General features: G+C 43.1%; 1 protein-coding gene across 2 annotated transcripts in view; it reads left to right on the forward strand.

Annotated features, from left to right (window-relative positions):
- Window positions 1-25275, forward strand: part of TGS1 (trimethylguanosine synthase 1) — a 279522-nt gene that overhangs the window by 148510 nt on the left and 105737 nt on the right. For both annotated transcript variants that reach the window (XM_069220193.1, XM_069220194.1), the window contains exon 9: window positions 4193-4348. In XM_069220193.1, the coding sequence (XP_069076294.1) occupies window positions 4193-4348 (156 nt within the window). The remainder of the gene's footprint in view (window positions 1-4192; window positions 4349-25275) is intronic.

The following is a 25275-nucleotide window of genomic DNA, read 5'->3' on the forward strand; positions in this document are numbered from 1 at the left end:
TTGGCAGGGGTAATGTAAAAAAGGCTTTGTAAATTTAAAAGGCCTCTATTTTGGAAATTAGAAGTTCTTAAAATACACACATTTTCGTCTCAAACATACATTTCTATTTTGATATGTGTAATACTTCAACCAAACAAAAACTTCTAGTTTAGTAGGCAGGGTTGCATACATGAGCCCTACTCACAGGTAGCTGGAGACAAGCTACTGGTTGGAGAAGCCTGGTCTAGAGCTTGTGGTAGGATGGGTCTGTATTTGGGTTTGATGACTGAATTTGTTAGTAGATATACATGTATCTCTAGTAACGCTGTTCAGGGTTCTAGTGGTGGGTTTGGGGAGTTTATTAGAACTGATAATTCATTCATCTTCAATGCTTGGCACAGGCCCTGTATTCTTAAATGACTGAAGGATCAATAGCCCTAAACAGATTCACAGGCTGCACAGGTATATAACTTTTTTGACATGTTGGCAGTAGCATCAAACAACCATTTATGTATTTAGATTGTTGACAATGTTGGGACCTGAAACTCCAGTCATGCTATGGGTCTTATTTTTTATTGTTCTATTTTTAATTTTCCAGGAAAATGCATAACATAAAAGCAAGTAGTTGACACAGTCACTGCTGCCAACATGATAATGTGCAACTTGTAACCATGATAGTGCACTGAACATATCATTTATGGTACCATTGTCTGCAGTCATAATCGTACAGTTGACTCTAATGGTGACAAGCAGATCTTCCCCATTGAGCTCTCTGTGCCTCAACCTTCCCTCATGTCAGTCACTACCCCAATGGAACCTCAGTATGACAGGTCCCTTTACCACTGGATCTATGATTAGTACCCATCACCACAACCACCATCCCTAGCCAAGTTTGCTTCGAGTTGAAAGCAGTGTCTCACTTCAGGCAGTGGCCTACCACATTACAGTGTATGCACCCGTCTTATGAATGGGATTTGGCTTCCCCATCCACAGCAGCAGGTGAAATATCTCTGCCATTCCATGCATCATGCCTCCTACTCCAATCAATCATCCTCAATGTATTCATCAGTGCGAACCTCTTTCATGCGCCTCAGTTCCGTCCAAGCCCATTCAGCCAGATCCATGGACCATGCCAATATTGTTGGTCCAATGGCAGACATTCACCGAATAGCAAATCTGCGCAGTTGTGCAAATCTATATCACGTCCGGCCATCCTTGGAGTATGGGATGAGGCCCAGAAAGCAGTGCTTAGCCGCAATCTCGAGGCAAATGTTGGTAGTCCACTTTAAAGCAAGCTTTACTGGACACATCCTTCACCAGGGCACAAGTTTTATTCCATTCTTTGACAGTTATGGGGTCTGGTAGATCCACACCCCAACCACTCTGCGTGCTTGATAGTCAACCTGTGGTCGAGTATCTTTGAGGGCCCTATATAGACTGGACACCAGTCATCTCGAAGTTCCTAGTTCCAGCATAATTTCCAGTGTACAGGACTCCCGAGGCTATGCCTGAAAACCAGGCCATAGTCCTCTCTTCCACTCTGGTCAGGGCGGGGAATTGTAAGACTTGACCCAGGCCAACCCCAAGCAGCTAATGTGCTTCCTGGAATGTGACAGTTGTCTGCCTGGTGGAGGTCCACGATTGTCTCTCATCCCCCCTCTCTCATTGGTGTGGGTCTGTTAAAACCTCTTGAAATAAAATCATGTGAGGATAGAACATGGGGCATCCTATAGCACTCTCACAACACACCTTGTTCAGTTTCAGAGGAGATATGGTACAAATGTGGTGTTAGCAATGGGAGGAGCTTCACATAGAAGAAACCAGGACATTGGCAGAGCTGACAAGAGAGTAGTGGATTTAGTTCTGAAATGGGTGCAACAACCTATCATTTCTGAGATTGAGACAAGTCCTATCCTTAGTGTGATGTGTTCAGTTTTTTAGACCAGCAACATCTTGAATTTGTGAGTGAGGTAGACCTCTTCACAAAACTCTTAAATGTCTCATAATTAATCTGTTGTCATAGGCTCACGGAAATAACACTTATCTTCTGAAAGCTAGAACAGTTATGTGTGAGCATTTCACATTAACTCCATTTTGTCAGCTTGTCCCCCTAGATGTGTCCAGTATCAGTTAGGGGTGAGACTCAAAGACTGGAACATTCTTGTGAGATCCTTTGAATTGTGCCAGGACTTTGTCACCTTGACAAAGTCTTAAAAGCTTCACTTAGCACCTCCTGTCCGGAATGTTCTTCATCTTCCTTTTTTTCCTTGTGGCTCAATTCATTATGAGTGAGGCACAGCCCCAATATGGTGTGTGGAATCCATATTCAATGTTTTCAGGTAATCTCTCAATGGTTCTTCCTGCCCGAGTCTGCTATCTGAGGCATGGTGGATCTAGACTGAGAAAACTAACGATGGCCCCTAACATAGGAAGAAAACTCCCTGCAGGTCAGGTTCAAAGTTTAGTTTCACAAACTCCCACTTTGGGCAGCAGCTGTCACGATGTTGATGGTTGCACCAGTGTCCACAAGAAAAGAAACCTTAATGCCATTGACATCAATGTCAAGCACCTCTTCTGTAAGGTTGTTTTCACCTTAAGATTTAAGGCTGCTGCCATCTGGAAAAAATCCTTTTTAATATAGATTCACATACTCTACCAAGGGAAATATCTCAATACCAAGTTTTCCTTATGATTATGATGACCAACCACTCTGGCTTAGAATTAGGCAGAGCATGCTGCTGTGTTCTGGGTAAAGATATTTTCAAGCTTGCAACGGTTTAGACCAAAGTATGCCTGAAGGCTTATGACTTGCATCCAGGAGTTATCTGAGTTTACAACACAAGTTCTTAACTTGCAGTGCCTATTGTGCACCTTCAGGCTTATGGTGGTCATGGTCTTGGCAGGGGTGTAAATGTGTTGAATAAAAAAATGTGCTGCTAATAATATTGTTTTTCTTTTTGGGCATGGAGAAGGCCATGAGATTACTCTTTACACCATGATAGGTATCTGTGTCAATATCATCAACTTTGAAGGTACTGTCCATCATGCCAGGAGCCACAAAGTGCATCACTTAGCCCTTGAGACATGTCTCACTGTGATTCCCCATCTCCACCAGAGCATCTCAATATGCATTAGAGTTAGCTTCAACAACACTTCAGGACTACAGTTTTCTGGATTCCTCAAGACCGAACAGTGGCGAAGTCACACATATGAGTGAATCCGAGGAACTGTAGAGGCAGCACCACTGCTAAGAAAACTGAATACCTCCCTGATGGGTTAAAGTTATCATCCTCATCTGATTTCATCACTCCAAGATAAATGGTTGGTGGGTGGAAAAATAGCACCTATGCCAATATAGGACAGAAAGCTGCAGCACAGATAAAATAAAATGTGCCACCTAGGTGTCACTGTATAATCAAAGGAACACTACCACAGTTGTATACTGGTAACATTAATTATAACCGCTTTAAAAAATAGATAAAGACTAATTAGGAACCAGCATGAGGTGCATTTATGAAAGCTTCAGCGTTCATGGCGGGTATGTCTTATGATAGTCCTGCAGCATCCATCTGTCCTCAGCCTCTGCTGGCTTCTACACTCCTGTGATTCTTGTTCGTACATCTGTGAACAATTATACCGGAAGCCTCTTTAGTGAGCATTGTGACCGACACAGAGACATGACAACACTTCAGCAATCACAACAATTTGACAATGTGTTTCTTAAGTTAATTCATTTTTTCTTTGTTTCTCATACAAGTTCTCTCTAAGCAAATCCTACTACCCCTAGGGAAAGAGCAGCTTGATATGCCATGATATTATGTTCTTTGTCATTTCTGACCAGAATCCAGACTGAAGTCAAAATTATTAATTCTAATTTTTAAGAGCAGTTTTTCTGGTAGCATCTCACTTTTAGCAAAACTGTTTACTGAGGAGAGGCTGCAGGTATCAATTTCTTATGGTGCTGTAGTTTATTTAGCAGTACATATCGTAATAACAAAGCAAACTAAGTTCACTTTTTGTTTGTGTGAGAATTGAGGTTCAAAGCCACCAGTGAGCTTTGTAAAAGCCGACGCATTACAAAGCAGTTTGATACATCGGGTGTCTGCTGTGCAATGATACGTACGTTTAGCTTCTTAAATATGATAACACCTGAAAAGTGAGCTACTTCTTTAGCTTGAGTTTATGATGTTACTTTTATCTTTTATCTTTGCAGTTGAAGTAAACACCAAAAAGAAAAAAAAGACGAAGAAAAAGAAGAATACAATGCCACTACCTCCTGAGATTGCTGAGCTTCCTCACTTAGCTAAATATTGGGCTCAACGGTATCGTTTGTTTTCTCGCTTTGATGAGGGGGTCAAGTTAGATAGAGGTATGGATTTCTTGATGTGCATATTTATTTTCAGGGGTGTGCTTTAGAATATTGTGGCTAAATGCCCCTGTGTAGTATATTTCTGTCTAGTACTTTACTTAGATATATCTACATGTTCGATGGCATGTGTAGCTGCAGATACACATGCTGTGCATTATCCTGCCATCTAGTGTTGGGCTCGGAGTGTTACAAGTTGTTTTTCTTCGAAGAAGTCTTTTCGAGTCACGAGACCGAGGGACTCCTCCCTTTCGGCTCCATTGCGCATGGGTGTCGACTCCATCTTAGATTGTTTTTTTTCCACCATCGGGTTCAGACGTGTTCCTCTTCGCTCCGTGTTTCGGTTCGGAAAAGTTAGTTAACAATCGGAAAATTAGACGGTATTGTTTGCGTTCGGTATTGGGTTAGTGATAGCACATCGACCCCGAAGAGAAGAAGAGCTCCGGCAGCCCTTCGGGGCTTCCACTCCTCGGCGGGGCCTGGTCGGCCCGACCGCGTGCGTCTTCAAGGCTCATGGAACGGACCCCATTCCGCTTCTGCCCCAAATGCCACGCTAAGTATCCTTATACAGACCAACATTTGGTCTGTAATCTGGGTTTGTCCCCCGAACACAGAGGATACGTGTGAGGCCTGTCGGGTATTTTGTTCGAAGAAGACGCTGCGGGACCGGAGAGCTCGAAGACTTCAAATGGCGTCAACACCGGCCGAACAACCCGACGTCGAAGAAAAGGAGACGTTCTCCATTCCAGATTCGGACTCGGACGAGCCAGAGAGTGAGCAGCCGACGAGGCAACAAACCGTGAGTAAACCAGCCCCGGCAAAAACTCACTCGAAGATCATGAAAGCCAAGGGGACGCCACCGCCGACAGGCCATGGCTTTACCCGAAAGCACGGTGACTAAGCATCGGCACCGAAAAAGGCTTCACAGCCGAAGACATCCGACTCCGGTCGAGATACCGGCTCTGAATATACGCGGCACCGAGATACCGGCTCCGACCAGATCCAGCACCGAGAAATCGGTACCCCGAAAGCCAAAAAGGTATCTTCGGAGCCGAAAAAGACTACAGAAAAAGTTTCGGTGCCGAAACACCCAGCCTCGGAGCCGAAACAAAGCTCCTATACGGACGAACAGGGCCTTTCATCACAATTACAAGGCCACAGGTTTGAACAAGAACTGGGGATGGGAGATCCAGACCATACACAGAGGAGGCTCCATATACAAAAGGACACAGGGAAAATAAGTACACTTCCCCCAATTAAGATGAAGCGGAAGCTCGCATTCCATGAAGCGGAAATGCAGCCAAAAGCTAAAGTGGCTAAAGAAAAAACACCACCACAGTTTTCTCCACAGCCATCACCACCAACCTCACTACATCTGTCCCTAATAGCAACACCCCCAATTGTGCAGTCACCAACGCACACAGGGATGAGCCAAGATGACCCAGATGCATGGGATCTGTACAATGTCAGTCTCTGATAATAGTCCGGATTGCTACCCGGCAAGGCCATCACCACCAGAAGACAGTACTGCTTACATGCAGGTGGTTTCCAGGGCAGCTACTTTTCATAACGTAGCATTGCATTCCAAACCTATAGAAGATGACTTCTTATTCAATACCCAGTCATCAACACACAACCAGTACCAGAGTTTGCCAATGTTACCGGGCATGCTAAAACACGCCAAACAGGTGTTTCAAGACCCAGTCAAAAGCAGAGCCATAACACCTAGGGTGGAAAAGAAATATAAACCTCCCCTACGGACCCGGTATACATTACGCAACAGCTGACTCCTGATTCAGTGGTAGTGGGAGCAGCCCGGAAAAGGGCAAACTCACAAACTTCTGGGGACGGACCACCACCCGACAAAGAAAGTCGGAAATTCGATGCTGCAGGCAAAAGGGTGGCAGCACAGGCAGCCAATCAATGGCGAATTGCCAATTTGCAGGCCCTATTGGCAAGATACGACAGGGCACACTGGGACGAAATGCAACATTTCATTGAACATCTTCCCAAACAGTTCCAAAAGCGTGCCCAACAGGTTGTAGAGGAGGGCCAAACCATCTCCAACAATCAAATAAGGTCAGCTGTGGACTCAGCAGACACGGCGGCCAGAACAGTAAAAACAGCGGTCACCATTCGGAGACACACGTGGCTACGTACCTCCGGATTTAAACCAGAGATCCAGCAGGCTGTGCTGAATATGCCATTCAACGGACAACAATTGTTTGGGCCGGAAGTGGATACAGCAATAGACAAACTAAAGAAAGACACTGACACGGCCAAAGCCATGGGCGCGCTCTACTCCCCACAGAGCAGAGGCACTTTTAGGAAGCCACACTTTAGAGGGGGGTTTCGGGCCCAAAGCACAGAACCCTCTACCTCACAGGCCAGACCCACATACCAGGACCAATACCAAAGAGGAGGCTTCAGGGGATAATATAGGGGTGGACAGTTCCCTAAAACAAAAGGGAAATTCCAAAGCCCAAAAACCCCACAAACTAAACAGTGACTCCAACGTCACAGACCCCCAACAGACAACACCAGTGGGGGGGAGACTCACAGATTATTACTGAAATTGGAAACACATAACTACAGACTCGTGGGGTCCTAGCCATTATCCAACATGGTTATTGCATAGAGTTCCTACAAATACAACCAAATGTGCCTCCAAGAGCACACAACATGTCCAAACAACACTTAAATCTGTTACAACTAGAAGTCCAAGCGTTGTTACAAAAAGAAGCAATAGAACTAGTACCCAATCATCAAAAAGGAACAGATGTTTACTCCCTGTATTTCCTAATTCCAAAAAAGGACAAAACACTGAGTCCCATATTAGACCTCAGAACACTAAACCTTTACATCAAATCAGATCACTTTCACATGGTGACACTTCAAGACGTGATTCCCTTGCTCAAACAACAGGACTACATGTCAACATTAGATCTCAAGGATGCTTACTTCCACATACCCATACATCCTTCCCACAGGAAATACTTAAGGTTTGTAATCCAAGGCGTGCATTACCAATTCAAAGTGTTACCGTTCGGGATAACAACAGCACCAAGGGTATTCAGAAAATGCCTTGCGGTAGTAGCTGCTCATATCAGGAGGCAGCACATGTACGTATTCCCTTACTTGGACGATTGGTTAATAAAAACCAGCACTCACCAACAGTGTCTTCAACACACAAAATACGTCATAGAAACCCTTCAAAAGCTAGGGTTCTGTATAAACTACCAAAAATCACATCTACAACCGTGTCAAATACAACAATACTTAGGAGCAACAATCAACACACAAAAAGGGATTGTCACTCCAAGTCCACAAAGGGTACAAGCATTCCAAAATGTAATACTAAACATGCACCCAAACCAACACTATCAAGTAAGGTTTGTGATGAAACTTCTAGGCATGATGTCTTCATGCATAGCCATTGTCCCAAACGCAAGACTACACATGCGGCCCTTACAACAGTGCCTAGCAAAACAATGGACACAAGCACAGGGTCAACTTCAAGATCTAGTGTTGATAGACCGCCAAACACACTCCTCGCTTCAATGGTGGAATCCTATAAATTTAAACCAAGGGTGACCATTCCAAGACCTTGTGCCTCAATACGTGATCACAACAGATGCTTCCATGGTAGGGTGGGGAGCACACCTCAACCAACACAGCATACAGGGACAATGGGACGCTCAACAAAGTCAACTTCATATAAATCATCTAGAACTTCTTGCAGTATTTCTAGCATTGAAAGCATTTCAACCGTTAATAGCCCACAAACACATTCTTGTCAAAACTGACAACATGACAACAATGTATTACCTAAACAAACAGGGAGGGACACACTCATCACAGCAGTGTCTCTTAGCACAAAAGATTTGGCATTGGGCGATTCACAATCACATTCGCCTAATAGCACAATACATCCCAGGAATTCAAAACCAGTTAGCCGACAATCTCAGTCGAGATCACCAACAAACCCACGAATGGGAAATTCACCCCCAGATACTACAAACTTACTTTCTAAGCTGGGGAACACCACGAATAGACCTATTCACAACAAAAGAAAACACAAAATGCCAAAACTTCGCGTCCAGGTATCCGCACCCTCACTCCAAGGGCAATGCGTTATGGATGAGTTGGTCAGGGATATTTGCTTACGCTTTTCCCCCCTCCCACTCCTTCCGTATCTAGTAAACAAATTGAGTCAAAACAAACTCAGACTAATACTAATAGCACCAACTTGGGCTCGCCAGCCATGGTACACAACACTACTAGATCTGTCAGTAGTACCTCATATCAAACTACCAAACAGACCAGATCTGTTAACTCAACACAAACAACAGATCAGACACCCGAATCCAGAATCGCTCAATCTAGCAATCTGGCTCCTGAAATCTTAGAATTTGGACATCTAGACCCTACACAAGAATGTATGGAGGTCATTAAACAAGCAAGAAAACCTACTACAAGACATTGTTACGCAAATAAATGGAAAAGATTTGTTTATTACTGCCATAATAATCAAATTCAACCACTACATGCGTCCGCAAAAAACATTGTAAGCTACCTATTACACTTACAGAAATCAAATCTAGCTTTTTCGTCCATTAAAGTACATCTCACAGCAATATCTGCCTATCTGCAGATTACACATTCAACATCACTCTTTAGAATTCCAGTCATCAAAGCATTTATGGAGGGTCTAAAAAGAATCATACCCCCAAGAACACCACCAGTTCCCTCGTGGAACCTCAATATTGTACTAACACGACTCATGGGTCCACCATTTGAACCCATGCACTCTTGTGAAATGCAGTACTTAACCTGGAAAGTAGCCTTCCTAATAGCTATCACATCTCTTAGAAGAGTAAGTGAAATACAAGCATTTACTATACAAGAACCCTTTATACAAATACACAAACATAAAGTGGTTCTATGCACAAATCCAACATTTTTACCAAAAGTTATATCACCGTTCCACCTAAACCAAACAGTGGAACTCCCAGTCTTTTTTCCACAGCCAGACTCAGTAGCCGAAAGAGCCTTACATACATTAGACATTAAAAGAGCACTAATGTATAACATTGATAGAACAAAACAATTTCGCAAAACAATTGTTTGTAGCCTTCTAAAAACCTCATGCAGGAAATCCAATATCCAAACAAGGCATTGCCAGATGGATAGTGAAATGTATTCAAGCCTGCTATATTAAAGCAAAGAGAGAACTGCCTATTACCCCAAAGGCACACTCCACTAGACAGAAAGGCGCCACAATGGGCTTTCTAGGAAATATACCTATGACAGAAATATGTAAGGCAGCCACATGGTCTACGCCTCATACATTCACAAAACACTACTGTGTAGATGTGTTAACAACACAACAAGCCACAGTAGGACAGGCAGTATTATGAACATTATTTCAAACAACTTCAACTCCTACAGGCTAAGCCACCGCTTTTGGGGAGTAACTGCTTACTAGTCTATGCACAGCATGTGTATCTGCAGCTACACATGCCATCGAATGGAAAATGTCACTTACCCAGTGTACATCTGTTCGTGACATGGGACGCTGCAGATTGACATGTGCCCTCCCGCCTCCCCGGGAGCCTGTAGCCGTTTTGAGTTGATGAAAACTATATATTATATGTTGATAAAACTTGAACATTTGTAAATTTGTAAATATATATCACTTTTAATCACATTATGTACATACATACTTACTCCATTGCATGGGCACCTTTACTATATACACAACTCCTACCTCACCCTCTGCTGGGAAAAACAATCTAAGATGGAGTCGACGCCCATGCGCAATGGAGCCGAAAGGGAGGAGTCCCTCGGTCTCGTGACTCGAAAAGACTTCTTTGAAGAAAAACAACTTGTAACACTCCGAGCCCAACACTAGATGGCAGGATAATGTACAGCATGTGAATCTGCAGCGTCCCATGCCACGAACAGATGTACACTGGGTAAGTGACATTTTCCATATGTCTTCTTTCTACTGTTATTTCTTTTTCCCTCTCCCCCCTCCATACCAATTGTTCTATTTTGTTTTCTACTGGGTCTTTGTGTATCTACAGAATGAAACGTGACCAAAACACTGCCTTGAACCATGCTAAATTCCTTCAGTGCGCTTTTCTAGAAAAAACGCTGAATGTGGCTTCTGTTTTGGGTAGGTGGGAAGCAGTCTAAGTGAAACCCATAATTCCAACAGCAGTTTGTTTTTCATGCTTCTTTCCATTTGGTGCATGTGTGAATTGTTGGCAAAAAATACCTCAGAGGGGTGACAATTGTAGGGTTGTCTAAGATTTCATTTGTTTCTTCTTTCCTTCAAAAGTTTGCTAATAGGTGTATTAGTACTTTTGAAACAATAAAAGCAAGCTGAGGCTACAACTTGCAGAATTTATTAGGCTTTCAAATAAAAGTTTGGGGCTGGATGTTTTTGTGGGAAGGAGCCAGGTGGCAAGATATATATTATTTCTTTTTTTTTATAAACCAATTTTTATTGTTTTTAAAGAAGAAGGGCAAAACAGTAGGCACAGAGCAAGATATTTTACTGGATTAACTTGACACTCTTGTTTACCACTCATCACTATCCCAATAATACATATAGACTAGATAGAATGCACATATTATAGTGTTATATTCGAATTGATATAGTGAACACTCAGGGCTAGATGTACCTACTCTTTTCTTAATCTCAAAACATCCGATTCGCACAATTGGGACATTTGCAAACACAATAAGGCTTTTCTTCATGCGCAAGCAACAAATTGGGATTCTGTAATGTGCTAATGAATGGCAGTTTGGGTTTGCGACCAAAGTCCAAAGTGGTATTTGGAAGGTGTTTTAGAGAAGCGAGGAGACCTATATATATTGACAAAGCTGTAGCTGTTTATTGGAGCATCCAAGTAGTTACACAGCCCAGGTCGAACTGCCTCCCACCATCATAGAACTTAGAAAGTTATATAAACAATGACAAATCTCAACCAATAAGATACAGGGTGACTGCATGCACAATCACAGCAATTACAATTATAACTTACCACATACATCCCTTCCTATAAACAATGAAAACAATTAAGAAAAGAAATAGATGAAACGGGTAAAATGTTTAGTAGATAGCAAAACCCTAAAATATCTTAGGGATCCTAGTATTCCTTTTTTCTTCGACCACATCTGATACAGCATCATTTTCTGAAATACTTAATTCATTTCTAAAATCAAATTTTTTTTCTACTTTAATTGATTCATTAGTAAAATCAGGGTGGTTCATAAAATCATCGTTGTCTGTATTGCACTAAGTGACTTTGTTATCTGTGTTGCATTTGGCCAGCCTAGAAATACTCCACCAGGTGTTGTTGTTAAGTAGGGCAGGTGTTCTTCCCACTTTAACAGCTTTCCCAACTCAAAAAAAAAAAAAAAAAATAGAACACCCTCTCTTAACATGTCCAGGTAGCTTGATTTTAACTTTATCTCCCACATTTATTCTGATGTGTTTTGGAAGGGCTACTGTTAGTTTTTGTCTTTTTAAATTCAACATTGTTCAATGTGGTGTACAATGATACAACCACAATACACCTTCCATGTGTTTCTTAACATCAGTGCGTGCATTAATGGCTAGCTGAATACCTTCCACTAATGTCTTATTCAATCTTTCCACTAAACCATTCATGTTAGGTGCGTATAAAGCAGTCTTAATATGTTGAATTCCCACACTTTTCAAGTAATAATTCATTTTGCTCGACATAAACTGTGGTCAGAAACAATGATATCTGGAAACTCTCTGTCCTGAAGGTGTTTTGGAGAAAGTCAATAACTGTTTCAGTATTGGGTTGAGAAACCCATTTCAATTTCACCCACTTATAGAAATAATCAATTAATACTAACACATAGGTTTTTCCAGAATCAACATTTTCATAAGATCCTAATATATCAATAGCCAGTTTTGACCATGGTATCTCTGGAAACGTTGTTTGAACTTTAGAATACTGTTGTGTCTTCAATACTTTATCGGAATTAAGACATAAAGGACACGTTTCCACAATTTTGATATCACCATCTATATTAAGGCCACCAGAACACTACTCTAACTTTTTTTATGGTGTTAGTTTGACCCAAATAATCTAAATGAGCAATGGGGGGAATTCCTGCAGGGGGAACAAAACACTCCCCTTTAACAATCACAGCATTTTCCAAAAATAACTTATCTCTTATTTTCCAAAGTACTTGTTCTTTAGATAAGTATTTCTCTGAAGACCATCCTTAAACAATATACTCTAAGTTTTTTTTCAATCTTTCATCACATGAACTTGCCATTAACCATTCATCTTTTGAAAGAACTTGTCCCATAGATAATACTACATCTTCGACTGTGGCAACCACACACTTTTCATGTGATAATTAATCATTGGCAATTTGGATATCACCTGTCATCCTGGATAAACAGTCTGCTCTTAATGTTTTGAATGCCTGGTACATACATGATGGTAAAATTATAGTCATATAACTTGGATAGTAACTTAACTAATCGTGACCATGCTTTGCCCATTCCGTGTTTTTTTCAATAATGATATTAATGGTTTGTGGTCAAATTTAAGATGGAAGGACTTTCCCCACAAATACATTTTAAAGTGTTTCACTGCCCAGTTACATCCTAATGGTTTCCGTTCTGTTGTAGAATACCTGGATTCGGCAACTGTCAATGGTCTGGAAATAAAAACAATTGTGTGTTTAACTCCATCTTTTAGTTGATTAAAAACAGCTCCCAGACCAGAAGCACTACCATCCACTGTAACTACATTCACAGCATTGTGGATGGAAGGACATAAAAGCTTAGACTGAATGGTTTTCTCTTTTAAACTATTGAGAGCTGTGGTGTGTTCCACACCCCATTCAAATTTTGTTCCCTTCTTGAGTAACAATCTCAGAGGAAGAACATCAGCAAAGTTCTTAACAAATCTAGTGTAAATTTCGCATAAACCTTAAAATGATTTCAGTTGATCATAGTCACTAGGATTTTGCATATTGCGCATCGACTCCAACTAATCCTTTTTTGCAAAAATGCCTTCTTTTGTAATCTTGTCATGCAAATATTCTACTTCATACATAAAAAATGTACATTTGTCCAAACGAACGGTCATGCCCTTTTTTCTAATATGTCTAATACTTTGTTCAAAATCTGAAAATGTTGATCTGCTGTATCCGAATACACCAGAATGTCATCCTGAAACGTGACTACCCCATTGATATCCCTAAATAAACAAAACATTAACTTTTGGAATACCGGTGCGAGTCCAAATGGCATTGTGATGTATCTGAACGCACCATCAGGTGTGATGAAATTTGTAATGTCTACAATCATTAGTCAAGTCCACTTGGTGGTAGGCCGACTTCAAATCAATAGTTGTGAGTTATTTGGCCCCATCTGTATCGGCCAACAGCTCATGCACTTTTGGTAGCGGATGACAATCAACCAAAAATGTGTCTGTTAACTGACCTCAAATCAACACACATTCTGATTTTTTTTTTTTTTTTTTTTTAATTTTTTTGTACAAAAATACCCAGAGATACACATTCTGATGAGTTCACAGGTTTAATATTTCCCTCTTCATACATATTTTTTTAACATCTGAGATAACTCTTTATGAACTGATAAAGGCACGTCTTAACTCATGTTTGATATGAACAACATCTTTTTTCAGTTGTATTAGATGAGAAAAACCTTTTACCTTTCCAAGTTGTTTATCAGATAGGCTCATATGTTTATCTAGACTACTTCCTAATTTTTTCCCTCATCCGCAACACTTTGAACATTTATTTCTTCTACCAAACATACTTGTACTTTTGCATTAGGTTTAAGTGTAATACCAAATGTTCTTTGATGCCTCCAACCCAACACATGGGTTCCATCAACTGCCACAAACTCTTTACCAGTGATAGTTTTGTACTTGAAACTTATTTTTGTTATAAAATATCCTATTGTTCATTTCTTTACCACCAAAACCAAACACTTTCACATCAGATTCTAATTTCTAATTTCTTGCATTGCCAATTGTTTAGGAAACCAATCTAAGATAATGGTATATGGAGATCCAGAATACGCCACCACACTAGTTTTCCTACCATCAATCACAATTTCACACATAGGTGCAATATATGGTTCGTTATCTATATTGTCATGCTGTTGCCAATATTGGTAACTGTATGAGCTTCCTCACTACTGGCAACAGTATAAACTTCGTTCTTTCCAGTGGAAGACTTAATATTATTACCTTCTCCTTCTCCTATCAACATATTAGCAGGCATAACATGACTACTAACACTTTGTTCGCTGACACATAACATGACATTCTCATCTTCCAAACCCTCCTCCTGTATACTAGATACTCTTGTGGTGCTACTTTGACATACTGCACTAAAATGTTAAATGTTTCCACACTTAAAACACTCTTTTTCCCTCAGCAGGACACAATTTAAATTGAGCAATAGGTGTTTTTAAACCAAACAACGATTGCATTGTGCTCTTGTACGTCTTATACCAGTCACGTATGTATTAGGTTTGCTAAATCTACTAAATTTACTTTTAGTACCCATAGGCTTGTCTGCATTTTTTTATGTTAATGCAGATACCCCCAAAGAGGCACTAGCCACATTAATAGTCTTGAAAGAACTAATAGGTCGTTCTACACTTTGACAATGTCAATTGCTTCCTGCAGAGATGGATTGTGTTGACTCAAAAGTTGTTCTTGAATTTTCTTATTGGAACATCGTATAATTAATTGATCTCTTATATATGTGTCAACTTGTATTAGAAATGCACAGTCAGCTGCTAAACTGCAAAGAGCAGAAACATAGGAATCGTAGGAATCTACAAACTCATCCAGTTAACTGATGACATGTATAAAAAGTGTATCTCCATTAAAATATGTGGTTCTTCTTTAAAACTTTTGTTAAGTTTATCTAATGCCTCTGAGAAACAATTGTAATTGCCTGCTTCAACTCCTTGTGGTGGTGAAATTGCAGGTAAATGTTCAAAAACATCTTCCGCATGCGTGCCCATTAAATTTAATAGTACAGCTTTTTTCCTTGCTGCTGGAAATGTTGTGCCATCAATGGCCAAAAGATAAATATAAGATAATTTTGAAATTGACGTAACCATTTTTTCCCATGTCATTGAATGTTGATTGGGACCACTATAAAATGCTGGTGGTGGATTTCCACATGTAACAGACAGGTTAAAACAAAATCCAGCTACTGCTGTAGTGAAAAGATAATTCTGTGAACTAGATGATTAAATAAAATGTAGATCTGTCAATACTGAAAACTTTGTTTTGTATGCAGTATATAAGGGATAATGGTGTGCCAATCACCGTAACAACAAACAATTGGCAAATAAATGGCATCTGAATTCCTTGCGCAAGAGCATTTAAAATTATTTATATGTTGGAATAGTCAAATGGTGTGCCAGTCACCGTTATGTCAAGTGATCAGCCTTAAAAATCTTCATGTGAGTGTATTTGACGTTGTTCGTATGTTAATAAATTGTAATATTCCCAATGTCCTAAAATGGCCCGCCTTGCTTTGTCACGCACGCAGTTCAATCTATTTTTGTGAAAAATAGGGCTTGTTTTCCAAAGCATTCTCCCAATCTCCTAAAATGGCCGCTGTGTGTCGTCACAAACGCAATTCAATCTATTTCTTTGGAAAATAGGGGTTGTTTTGGATGCACAGATGGCAATGGTTGATGTGAATTTCTGACAGGCAGATACCTCTGCTGTGTCCCAAATACTACTTAGCAGCGTAAAATATTGAGACCAGCTGAGAGCAACGCAGTCGGTGAACTGACTGACTGCACAGATTTCACCTGACACAATGTGCTCAGTAGGTAGACACCGGTTAAAGCTTCCAAAATCCCTTTTTCCTTCTGGATGCCTGGATGTTCCCTCAGGGTTCGTTCAGCTCGTCGCCAAATTAGGTTACAGAGAAGCGAGGTGACATATATAGATATTGACAAAGATTTAGCTGTTTATTGGAGCATCCAAGAAGTTACACAGCCTAGGTCCAACTACCTCCCCACTTCATAGAACTTAGAACTTTAGATAAACAATGACAGAGCTCAACCAGTAAGATACAGGGTGACTGCTTGCACAATCACAGCAACTACAATTATAACTTATAATTATAACTTACTGCAGAAGGGACATGTTTACGGCACCCCTTCCAAATACAAAATTTCATTGGTATGTATTCATGTTTATTGACTGAATTCTGGTCACAGAACATCAATCTTTTGCCACTTGCAGTGGTAAGCCATTCGAAGCCAGGAAGGGAACCTGTTTCCCTTTGTGAATGTTGACAAAGATATTTTTTTTAAAGTAGACAAAGGTCTCATTGTTTCCCCCTCTTAAGAAAAACATGCTGCATGTAAAAAAAAAAAAAAAAAGCTTTATTTCAAAGCAGTCACCAGCATGGTTGTCTGCTGGTCCTACAGGGCCGCCATCCCTGTGATGACTGAGATTTCTATTATTTATGAGGTAGGTTGAATTGCGTCCCACTAGGAATTCGAAATTTGCGAACAGGCCTCTCAATATATAAGGTGGTTTACAAATTACCACTATGGTGGCAAAAATACTGGTTGCAATTTGCAATCAGTATTATGCGACTAGTGTTGCGTACATCTAGCCCAAAGTTCTCTGGCCACCCCCTCCCCCCCCCAAACACCTCTGGGGCCTGGTCTTTGCAATGTCTTACTGTCTTTGGGCAAGGGCATGATATTCACCCATGCCTTTTGCTGAGACCACCAGATCCCAAAGGGCATAGCTTTCAGCCGTCCTTTGTCCCCAGTACCACTCCCTGCAACCCTTCTGTTTGCCTCTATGCCTTCCTTGCACCCCACTATACTGCTGCTCTAGTCTGCTCCCACCCTGCCTTACAACTCTAATATACTGCACTGACCTGTCTATGTAGCTTCCCTCTGTGTCCCGGCCTCATCTACATCTGCTTTGTGCTTCTCCTTATCTGCATCCCTTAGGAGTGCCCTCTTCCGCCTGAAGTCTGTGTGCCACCCTGCCCCTTGAGTTAGGAAGTATGCCCCTGTCTGTATTACAACCCCTCTCTGTGCACCTTCCCTCCCCCCAGCCTCTGTATACTGTCCTGCTTCACCCTAAAATGTACTATTTGTACCTCCTGCTCCCCCGTCACCCTCTGTCTGACCCTGCATCCTCTGCATCTGGCCACCGACCTGAAGCCCTCAAGATTGTCCCAACCCTCTCTTTATACCACCCTGCCTTGCCCCTGCTGACCCGCTATGGAACCCTTTGTATGCCCCTATCTGCTTTGTAACCCCTATATTGCTGCATCCCCTTTCTGTGCCACCCTGCTGCCCTTTGCATGAATTATTTAGGCCTCCTGTCCCTTGCTGCCCTGACGTGTGTCCCATCCCTATGCAGCACCTGTGTCACTGCCTTCCCTGCCCCAGAGGACCCTCTGTATGCCCCTTCGCCACCCTGCAGCTCCAACTGCATGATCCCTTTCTGACCGACTGTGTGTTCCCCTTCTGCCCCACTGTTTTCCCCTTCCGCTCCATTGTGTGCTGTTATCTTTCCTCAATGCACTTCTGGGTCCCTGAAGTTAATCTGTGTGCTGCTGCCCTGTGGAGCTCTGGTGTGCCCTTCTGCCCCTTGCATCTCTCACTTTCTGCCTGGCTTACTTGCAACACCTATGTTCACTCTGCCTCTAATGATTGCCACACATCTTCCCGAAGATTTTTATATTAAACGCTTTCTCCTGTGGCAGCTTTTTTTTCCCTCTGTTTTTTACTATAGCCCCAGGGATTGGTGGGGCGTTTCCTTAGCCCCTCTTAATACCCATTTTCAGTTTAACACAGAAAACTCTCCTCCTGTGTTTGCAAACATGGGGATAGTTAAAAAAAAAACTGCTGGACATGGTGGGGGGGTTAGTGTAAACCTGCTCAAGGGGGTACATAATAATCTTGTAACCACCTTCTGTGCACAAAGACGAGGGGTTGAAATTTGATCCTCACCTTGCCGAGGAGTGGCAGGGTGGGGGGACTTAACAAAAAAAGAAGTAGCATGTGCAAACATCTTTAAACCATTGTGAACAGGGTGCAGGCAGAGACGTTTTAAGGCATGGGCAAAGTGGGCTCTATCCCAAGGCCCCAGCCTTTCAGGAGACCCCCCCAATACTCTGCTCTGTTATGAAGAGTTGTGCCCGAATGCCCATGAATAATTCTTAAACAGATTGTCTTAAATACTGTTTCTCTTTAATTTATTTTTAATGTGAGTGATGTGTGAGGCTCTATATGACATTTTGCAGAAAAATGCATTTGTTGCATGCAACAACTATTAAAAAAGATTATTTTAGGTCAAACAGGTCCTCACGCGTGAGAAATGGGAGGGTTTCACTGAGATTATTTACAGTAATAATAGTGAGCTTCTGCGGTTTTGCAATATTGAAAACACACGTCTATCCCTGAATATTAGGTGTAACGATTTTAGAATTTGGACCAGTGCGCCCATGCACTGTATTGACCTGGCCAAAGAGGGCACGAAAGAGCTGAAATTGGATCATAAATTAAAATCTGTTCCAACAGGGCGCCCCCTGTTAGACCTTGCATCCTTGATGTGGTTTCCCCTGCCTTTTTCCCTCTACCTCCTGTTTTTTTGACTGTGTACTGGATTTTGTTTTTGCTGGTTTTGATACTCTGGGCACTTTAGCACTGCTGACCAGTGCTAAAGTGTAAGTGCTCCCTGTGTAAATTGTGATTATGATTGGTTATCCATGATGGCATATTTAATTTACTAGTAAGTCCCTAGTATAGTGCACCATGTGTGCCCAGGGCCTGTAAATCAAATGCTTCTAGTGGTCCTGCAGCACTGATTGTGCCACCCACAGGAGTAGCCCTGTAAACATGTCTCAGTCCTGCCATTGCAGTGTCTCTGTGTAAACTGCCATGTCGACCTGGCAAGTTGTAGTGATATTTGTGTGTTGACCACTGACTTTGTGTCACACCACTTTGCACTTGGCTTAGTTGCCCACCGTCACTTCAGTGGTCACTAGTTATAGACTCCATTTTGTATTTAGCTTAGTCTCACTGCCACTTTAGAGGTGCGAGTAGTTTTCCATAGAAACATGTTATGCAACGTGTTTTCTATTTCTGCGTGTTCTCTTTCTCACCGAAGAGCTAGGACATATTATCATGAAGAGCTAGTACATAATATGGAGGAGTTAGTCAGCATGATAAGGATGTACTTGACTGATGTTTATGGTACAACAGGGAACGGTTTAACTTTGGGAGGGACGCCTTGTGAATTTGGCCAATTTCCAACGTGTTTCTTTCAAAGCTTACCTAAACTAGCCAGCATTTTTTAATATTTCTTCTTGATGGGAGGGGTTTTCCAGAAGGCTCCTTCTCCGGTTCTTTAGGATATAGAAGATGACACTGATCGGCAGTCGTAGATTCCGAGACCTCAGTCAGGATTTTAGACGTAGTATGCCTGATATATTTCCCGTGAGGGTAGAGATTTCTTTCTCGCAGTCGAACGGGGTCATCGTCTTGCTAGCATGAGAAAGATGAAGCACCTGACAGGCCCAACGGTGATGCATTTCTATTAATTATTTGCCTTGCATTGTGTATGAATATATATACATATATCAATATAAGTGTTTGTATACTTGCATGTATATATTTGCTGTTTATAGATTGAAGATTCTTTATACATGATCTTACTTAATTGTTGCACATTTTGAAGTACACTTTTTGCTATTCAAGCCTTCCTTCACGAACCTTGCGAAAAGCTATAATGAATGTCTTCTTCAGATTAAGAAGTGCATTCCAGAGAATCTTTTCGACTCCTCTCAGTGTGTATATTTTGGCTCAGTCAAAAGTAAAGCAAAACACAAGTCCACCCACTTGCCAGGCCCAAACCTTTCCTTTTAGTACATATAAGGCACCCCTAATGTAGGCCCTAGGTAGCCCCATGGCCAGGGGGCAGTGTATTTAAAAGGTAGGACATGTATTGGTGTATTTTACATGTGCTGATAGTAAAATCCTGCACATTTGTTTTTTTAACATGGGAATTGCCTTTAAATACCTTTCAAGTGTAATTTGCCATTGGGAGCATCAAGACATATGGAGTTTGGGGGCTCTGAATTCACAAATTAAAAATACATCTTTTAGTAAAGTTGGTTTTTCGATTGTAAGTTTGAAAATACCACTTTTAGAAAGTGGTCATTTTCTTGCTTAACCATTCTGTGCTTCTGCCTGGCTCCTGAATACATGTCAGGGTCAGACTGACAGTTGGGCTGTTTGTGAATTCACTCTAGACAGTAACACAAATGGAGCTGAGATGTTTCCTGAAAATCCTGGTGGGTCTTCCTGGGCTGGAGTGGAGGGATGAGCTGACACTTGCACCTGAATAGGGCTGTGCCTGTTCTTACACAATAATGTCTCCGACTCCTTAGAGTTTGTCTGGGACCAGGGCAGGTAAGGCAGGTTCTGTGCACTCCAAAAACTTTCCTTTGAAGTTTGCCTAGTTCAAAGGAAGAAAGAAGTATAAGTATTGGACAGCTGGCCCCACCACGTTAAAACACTTCTGGATCAAGCACAACCTCTGTCAAGGAGAAGAGCTGTGAGGAGGAGTACTGTTCTTTGTTTTGTGTGCTTTGCTGTGTTGGCCTGCAGTTCCTGCTTCTGCTTTGGAGAGGCCAAAGACTGGACTTTGCTGTGTATCCTGCTTGTGAAATTACTCCAAGGGCATGGACTGAGCTTGCTTCAGGGACAGCAACGACTTCAACTACCAGCCTCTGGGTTCTCGTACTGAAGACCCTGACTCGTCAGGTGGTCCCCATTCCAGTTCCTGGGCCCTTGGGAGTAAAAGCTGGCCTTAAGACAAGAAAAACCAGGCACCTCGACTCCAGACGTATCCAGATCCGGCGCTGCTGGGCATTTTGCCTTCACCAAAGCCATGGTCCCCACTAGAGTGTAATGACTGCGACTGACCCCGATGCCGCTGCAGCACCTCTGAAGTCCCAACACATTGTGAGTCCTGAGTGCCGTGTCACCAACATCCGTGACACCCGACTCTGCCACTGCGCCTGTGGCCCCATGCCGTGACTGCCACCCTGAGAGGTTGCCTCATCGTGTCTTGTCCCGCCGGATTCATCAACCCTGCCGGATCGTAAGGAACCGATGCCTCACCACCGACCCCGCATCACCTTCCCTGCAACCATAAGGAACCGACGCCTCACCTCCCTGGTAGCAGTAAGGAATTGATGCTGCTCCAGTGACACCTCACCTCCCGGACTCCGTGCAATGTCTTTGTTTCATTGTTTTCAAAGTTACTGTACCTGGGGTCCGTGCGACTCTGTGACCGGTGCCGCACTCCCTCACGAGTGGCGTCTTACTATTGGGCATCACTCTGTCAACGACGTCGTGATAATCCTAGTTGGAGCTATTGTGTTTCTATGTGCTTTATTGGGAGTGAGGTGTGTGTGTGTGTGTGTGTGTGTGTGTGTGTGTGTACACATTTCCTCTAAGATAAGCCTGACTGCTTGTGCCAAGCTAGCAAGTGGATGAGCAGGGGTTACTTAGGTGTGTGATTCCCTTACGCTGACTAGAGTGAGGGTCCCTACTTAGACAGGGTGTAAACTGACTGCTAACTAGAGGCCACATTTCTAACACCCCCAAAATCCTTAAGATGTTCCTGGGTGCAGGTGCTGATGATAGCTGACACACTTATTCACAACCTGCAAAATTGTGCAGGTCAGCTGACACCTACTAGTGAGTCCTGTTTGCAATTAGGAATAGGGCTCATGCGTGTGTGCAAGATGGCTCGCTTCTCAGTGACCTACACCAGCTCACAGAAGGATGCATAATGGGTAACCTTGTAAGATTGCTCAATATTATCATTTAGTGCTTCAGGTGATATCATTAAGCACCAGGCTGAAGGCCAAGTGGTTTGTAAATGTCGCTAGAACCTGGAACCATATGTTCGGTGGCATGTGTAGCTGCAGATACACATGCTGTGCATAGTCCGCCGTCTGGTGTTGGGTCGGAGTGTTACAAGTTGTTTTTCTTCGAAGAAGTCTTTTCGAGTCACGAGACCGAGGGACTCCTCCTCCTTTGTTTCCATTGCGCATGGGCGTCGACTCCATCTTAGATTGTTTTTTTTCCGCCATCGGGTTCGGACGTGTTCCTTTTCGCTCCGGGTTTCGGGACGGAAAGATAGTCAAAACTTCGGAAAACTGCATCGGTATTGTTTCGTTCGGTATCGGGTTAGATAGAATCGACACCGAATCGTGAAGAGCTCCGGTAGCCCTTCGGGGTAACTTCGACCCCCCGTCGGGGCCTGGTCGGCCCGACCGCGTGTAACATCGACACCGATGGAACGGACCCTATTCCGATTCTGTCCTAAATGCCACAGCAAATACCCATATACAGACCAACATTTGGTCTGTAACTTGTGCCTGTCGCCCGAGCACAAGGAAGAAACGTGTGAGGCCTGTCGTGCGTTTCGGTCCCGAAAGACGCTCCGTGACCGAAGAGCCAGAAGGTTGCAAATGGCGTCCACGCCGACAGGACAACGAGGGTTCGAGGAACAAGGATAAGAAGAGGAAGCCTTCTCCATCCATGAATCAGACTCGGAGAAATTCGACGTCGAAGAAACCGTGAGTAAGACGTCGAAACAAGCACCACACGGGAAAACAGACAAGGCCCAGGGGACGCCACTGCCAACAGGCCATGGCTCAACCCATAAAATAGGTGACCGTCCATCGGCACCGAAAAAGGGCGAACCGGTGCCGAGATCGTCCGACTCGGTCGAGACACAGGCACGCAGCAATCTCGGGACCGAGAAAGTGCTGCCGAAAAGGGTCGACGCCGAGACAGCGGAACCGAAGCTGCTCGACGCAGAGACAGCGGCACCAAGGATGATCGACGCCGAGAAGGCTCGACTACAAAAAAGAGAAAATTCTCCTCGGAGCCGAAAACAAGCAAAGACACAGTTTCGATGCCAAAACGCCCAGCAACCGAACCGACGGCCAGCTCGTATTTAGAGGAACAATCACTGTCCTCTCAAATGCGCAAGCACAGATTTGAAGAAGAGTTACAAACCACTGACGTAGACCACACACAGAAGCGGATCTTCATACAGAGTGGGACAGGGAAGATCAGCACTCTTCCCCCAATCAGGAGGAAAAGGAGACTCGAGTTCCAAACACAAGAACAAACACCACAAGCAAAAGTGGTGAAGAAAGTAACTCCACCACCCTCTCCTCCACCTGTAACTCATACATCACCGGCACAAACTCCGTCACATTCACCAGCTCATACCACCATGAGCCAAGATGACCAGGACGCTTGGGACCTTTACGACGCCCCAGTATCAGACAATAGTCCTGAGTCGTACCCTACCAAGCCCTCACCACCTGAGGACAGCACAGCGTATGCACAGGTGGTAGCTAGGGCAGCAGAGTTCCATAACGTGTCGTTACACTCAGAACCTTTCGAGGATGACTTCCTTTTTAACACCCTCTCCTCCACCCATAGCACCTATCAAAGCCTGCCTATGCTCCCGGGAATGCTAAGGCACGCAAAACAGATCTTTAAAGAACCTGTCAAAAGAAGAGCGATAACTCCACGGGTGGAGAAAAAATATAAAGAACCTCCCACGGACCCTGCTTTTATCACATCACAACTGCCACCAGATTCAATTGTAGTAGGGGCAGCTCGCAAGAGAGCCAACTCGCACACATCAGGCGACGCCCCACCTCCGGACAAAGAGAGCCGCAAGTTCGACGCAGCTGGAAAAAGGGTTGCTGTACAAGCTGCAAACCAGTGGCGCATTGCGAACTCTCAGGCGCTCCTAGCGCGATATGATAGAGCCCATTGGGATGAGATGCAGCATCTCATCGAGCATCTGCCCAAAGAATTACAGAAACGGGCAAAACAAGTAGTTGAGGAGGGACAAAATATCTCTAATAACCAAATACGCTCCTCTATGGATGCTGCGGATGCAGCTGCAAGAACAATAAATACCGCGGTAATCATAAGAAGGCACGCATGGTTGCGCACATCCGGGTTTAAACCCGAGATCCAACAGGCAGTGCTCAATATGCCGTTCAACGAACAACTATTGTTTGGACCCGATGTGGACACGGCAATTGAGAAATTGAAAAAGGACACTGACACAGCCAAGGCCATGGGCGCACTCTATTCCCCGCAGGGCAGAGGCACTTTTGGCACATTTCGCAGAACACCCTTCAGAGGGGGGTTTCGGGGTCAAGCCACACAAGCCAGCACCTCACAATCAACACCGTCTACCTACCAGGGACAGTACCAAAGGGGAGGCTTTCGGGGCCAGTACAGAGGGGGACAATTCCCTAGAAACCGGGGAAAATTTCAAGATCCCAAAACCCCTACAACCAAACAGTGACTCACAAGTCACTCAACCCCTTCACACAACACCAGTGGGGGGAAGACTAAGCCAATTTTACAAAGCTTGGGAGGAGATAACAACAGACACTTGGGTCTTAGCAATTATCCAACATGGTTATTGCATAGAATTTCTCCAAATCCCTCCAAATGTCCCACCAAAAACACAAAACATGTCAAAACAGCATTTAGACCTTCTGGAATTAGAAGTTCAGGCATTACTGCAAAAGGACGCAATAGAACTTGTACCACGTACACAAAGGAACACAGGAGTTTACTCACTGTACTTTCTAATACCAAAAAAAGACAAAACACTGAGACCAATCTTAGATCTCAGAACACTAAATATCTTCATCAAATCGGAACACTTTCATATGGTCACGCTACAAGACGTATTACCACTGCTAAAACAACAAGACTATATGACAACCTTAGATCTAAAGGACGCGTATTTCCACATACCGAT

The sequence above is a fragment of the Pleurodeles waltl genome, chromosome 2_2 (genome assembly GCF_031143425.1).
Source record: "Pleurodeles waltl isolate 20211129_DDA chromosome 2_2, aPleWal1.hap1.20221129, whole genome shotgun sequence".
Classification (NCBI taxonomy): domain Eukaryota; kingdom Metazoa; phylum Chordata; class Amphibia; order Caudata; family Salamandridae; genus Pleurodeles; species Pleurodeles waltl.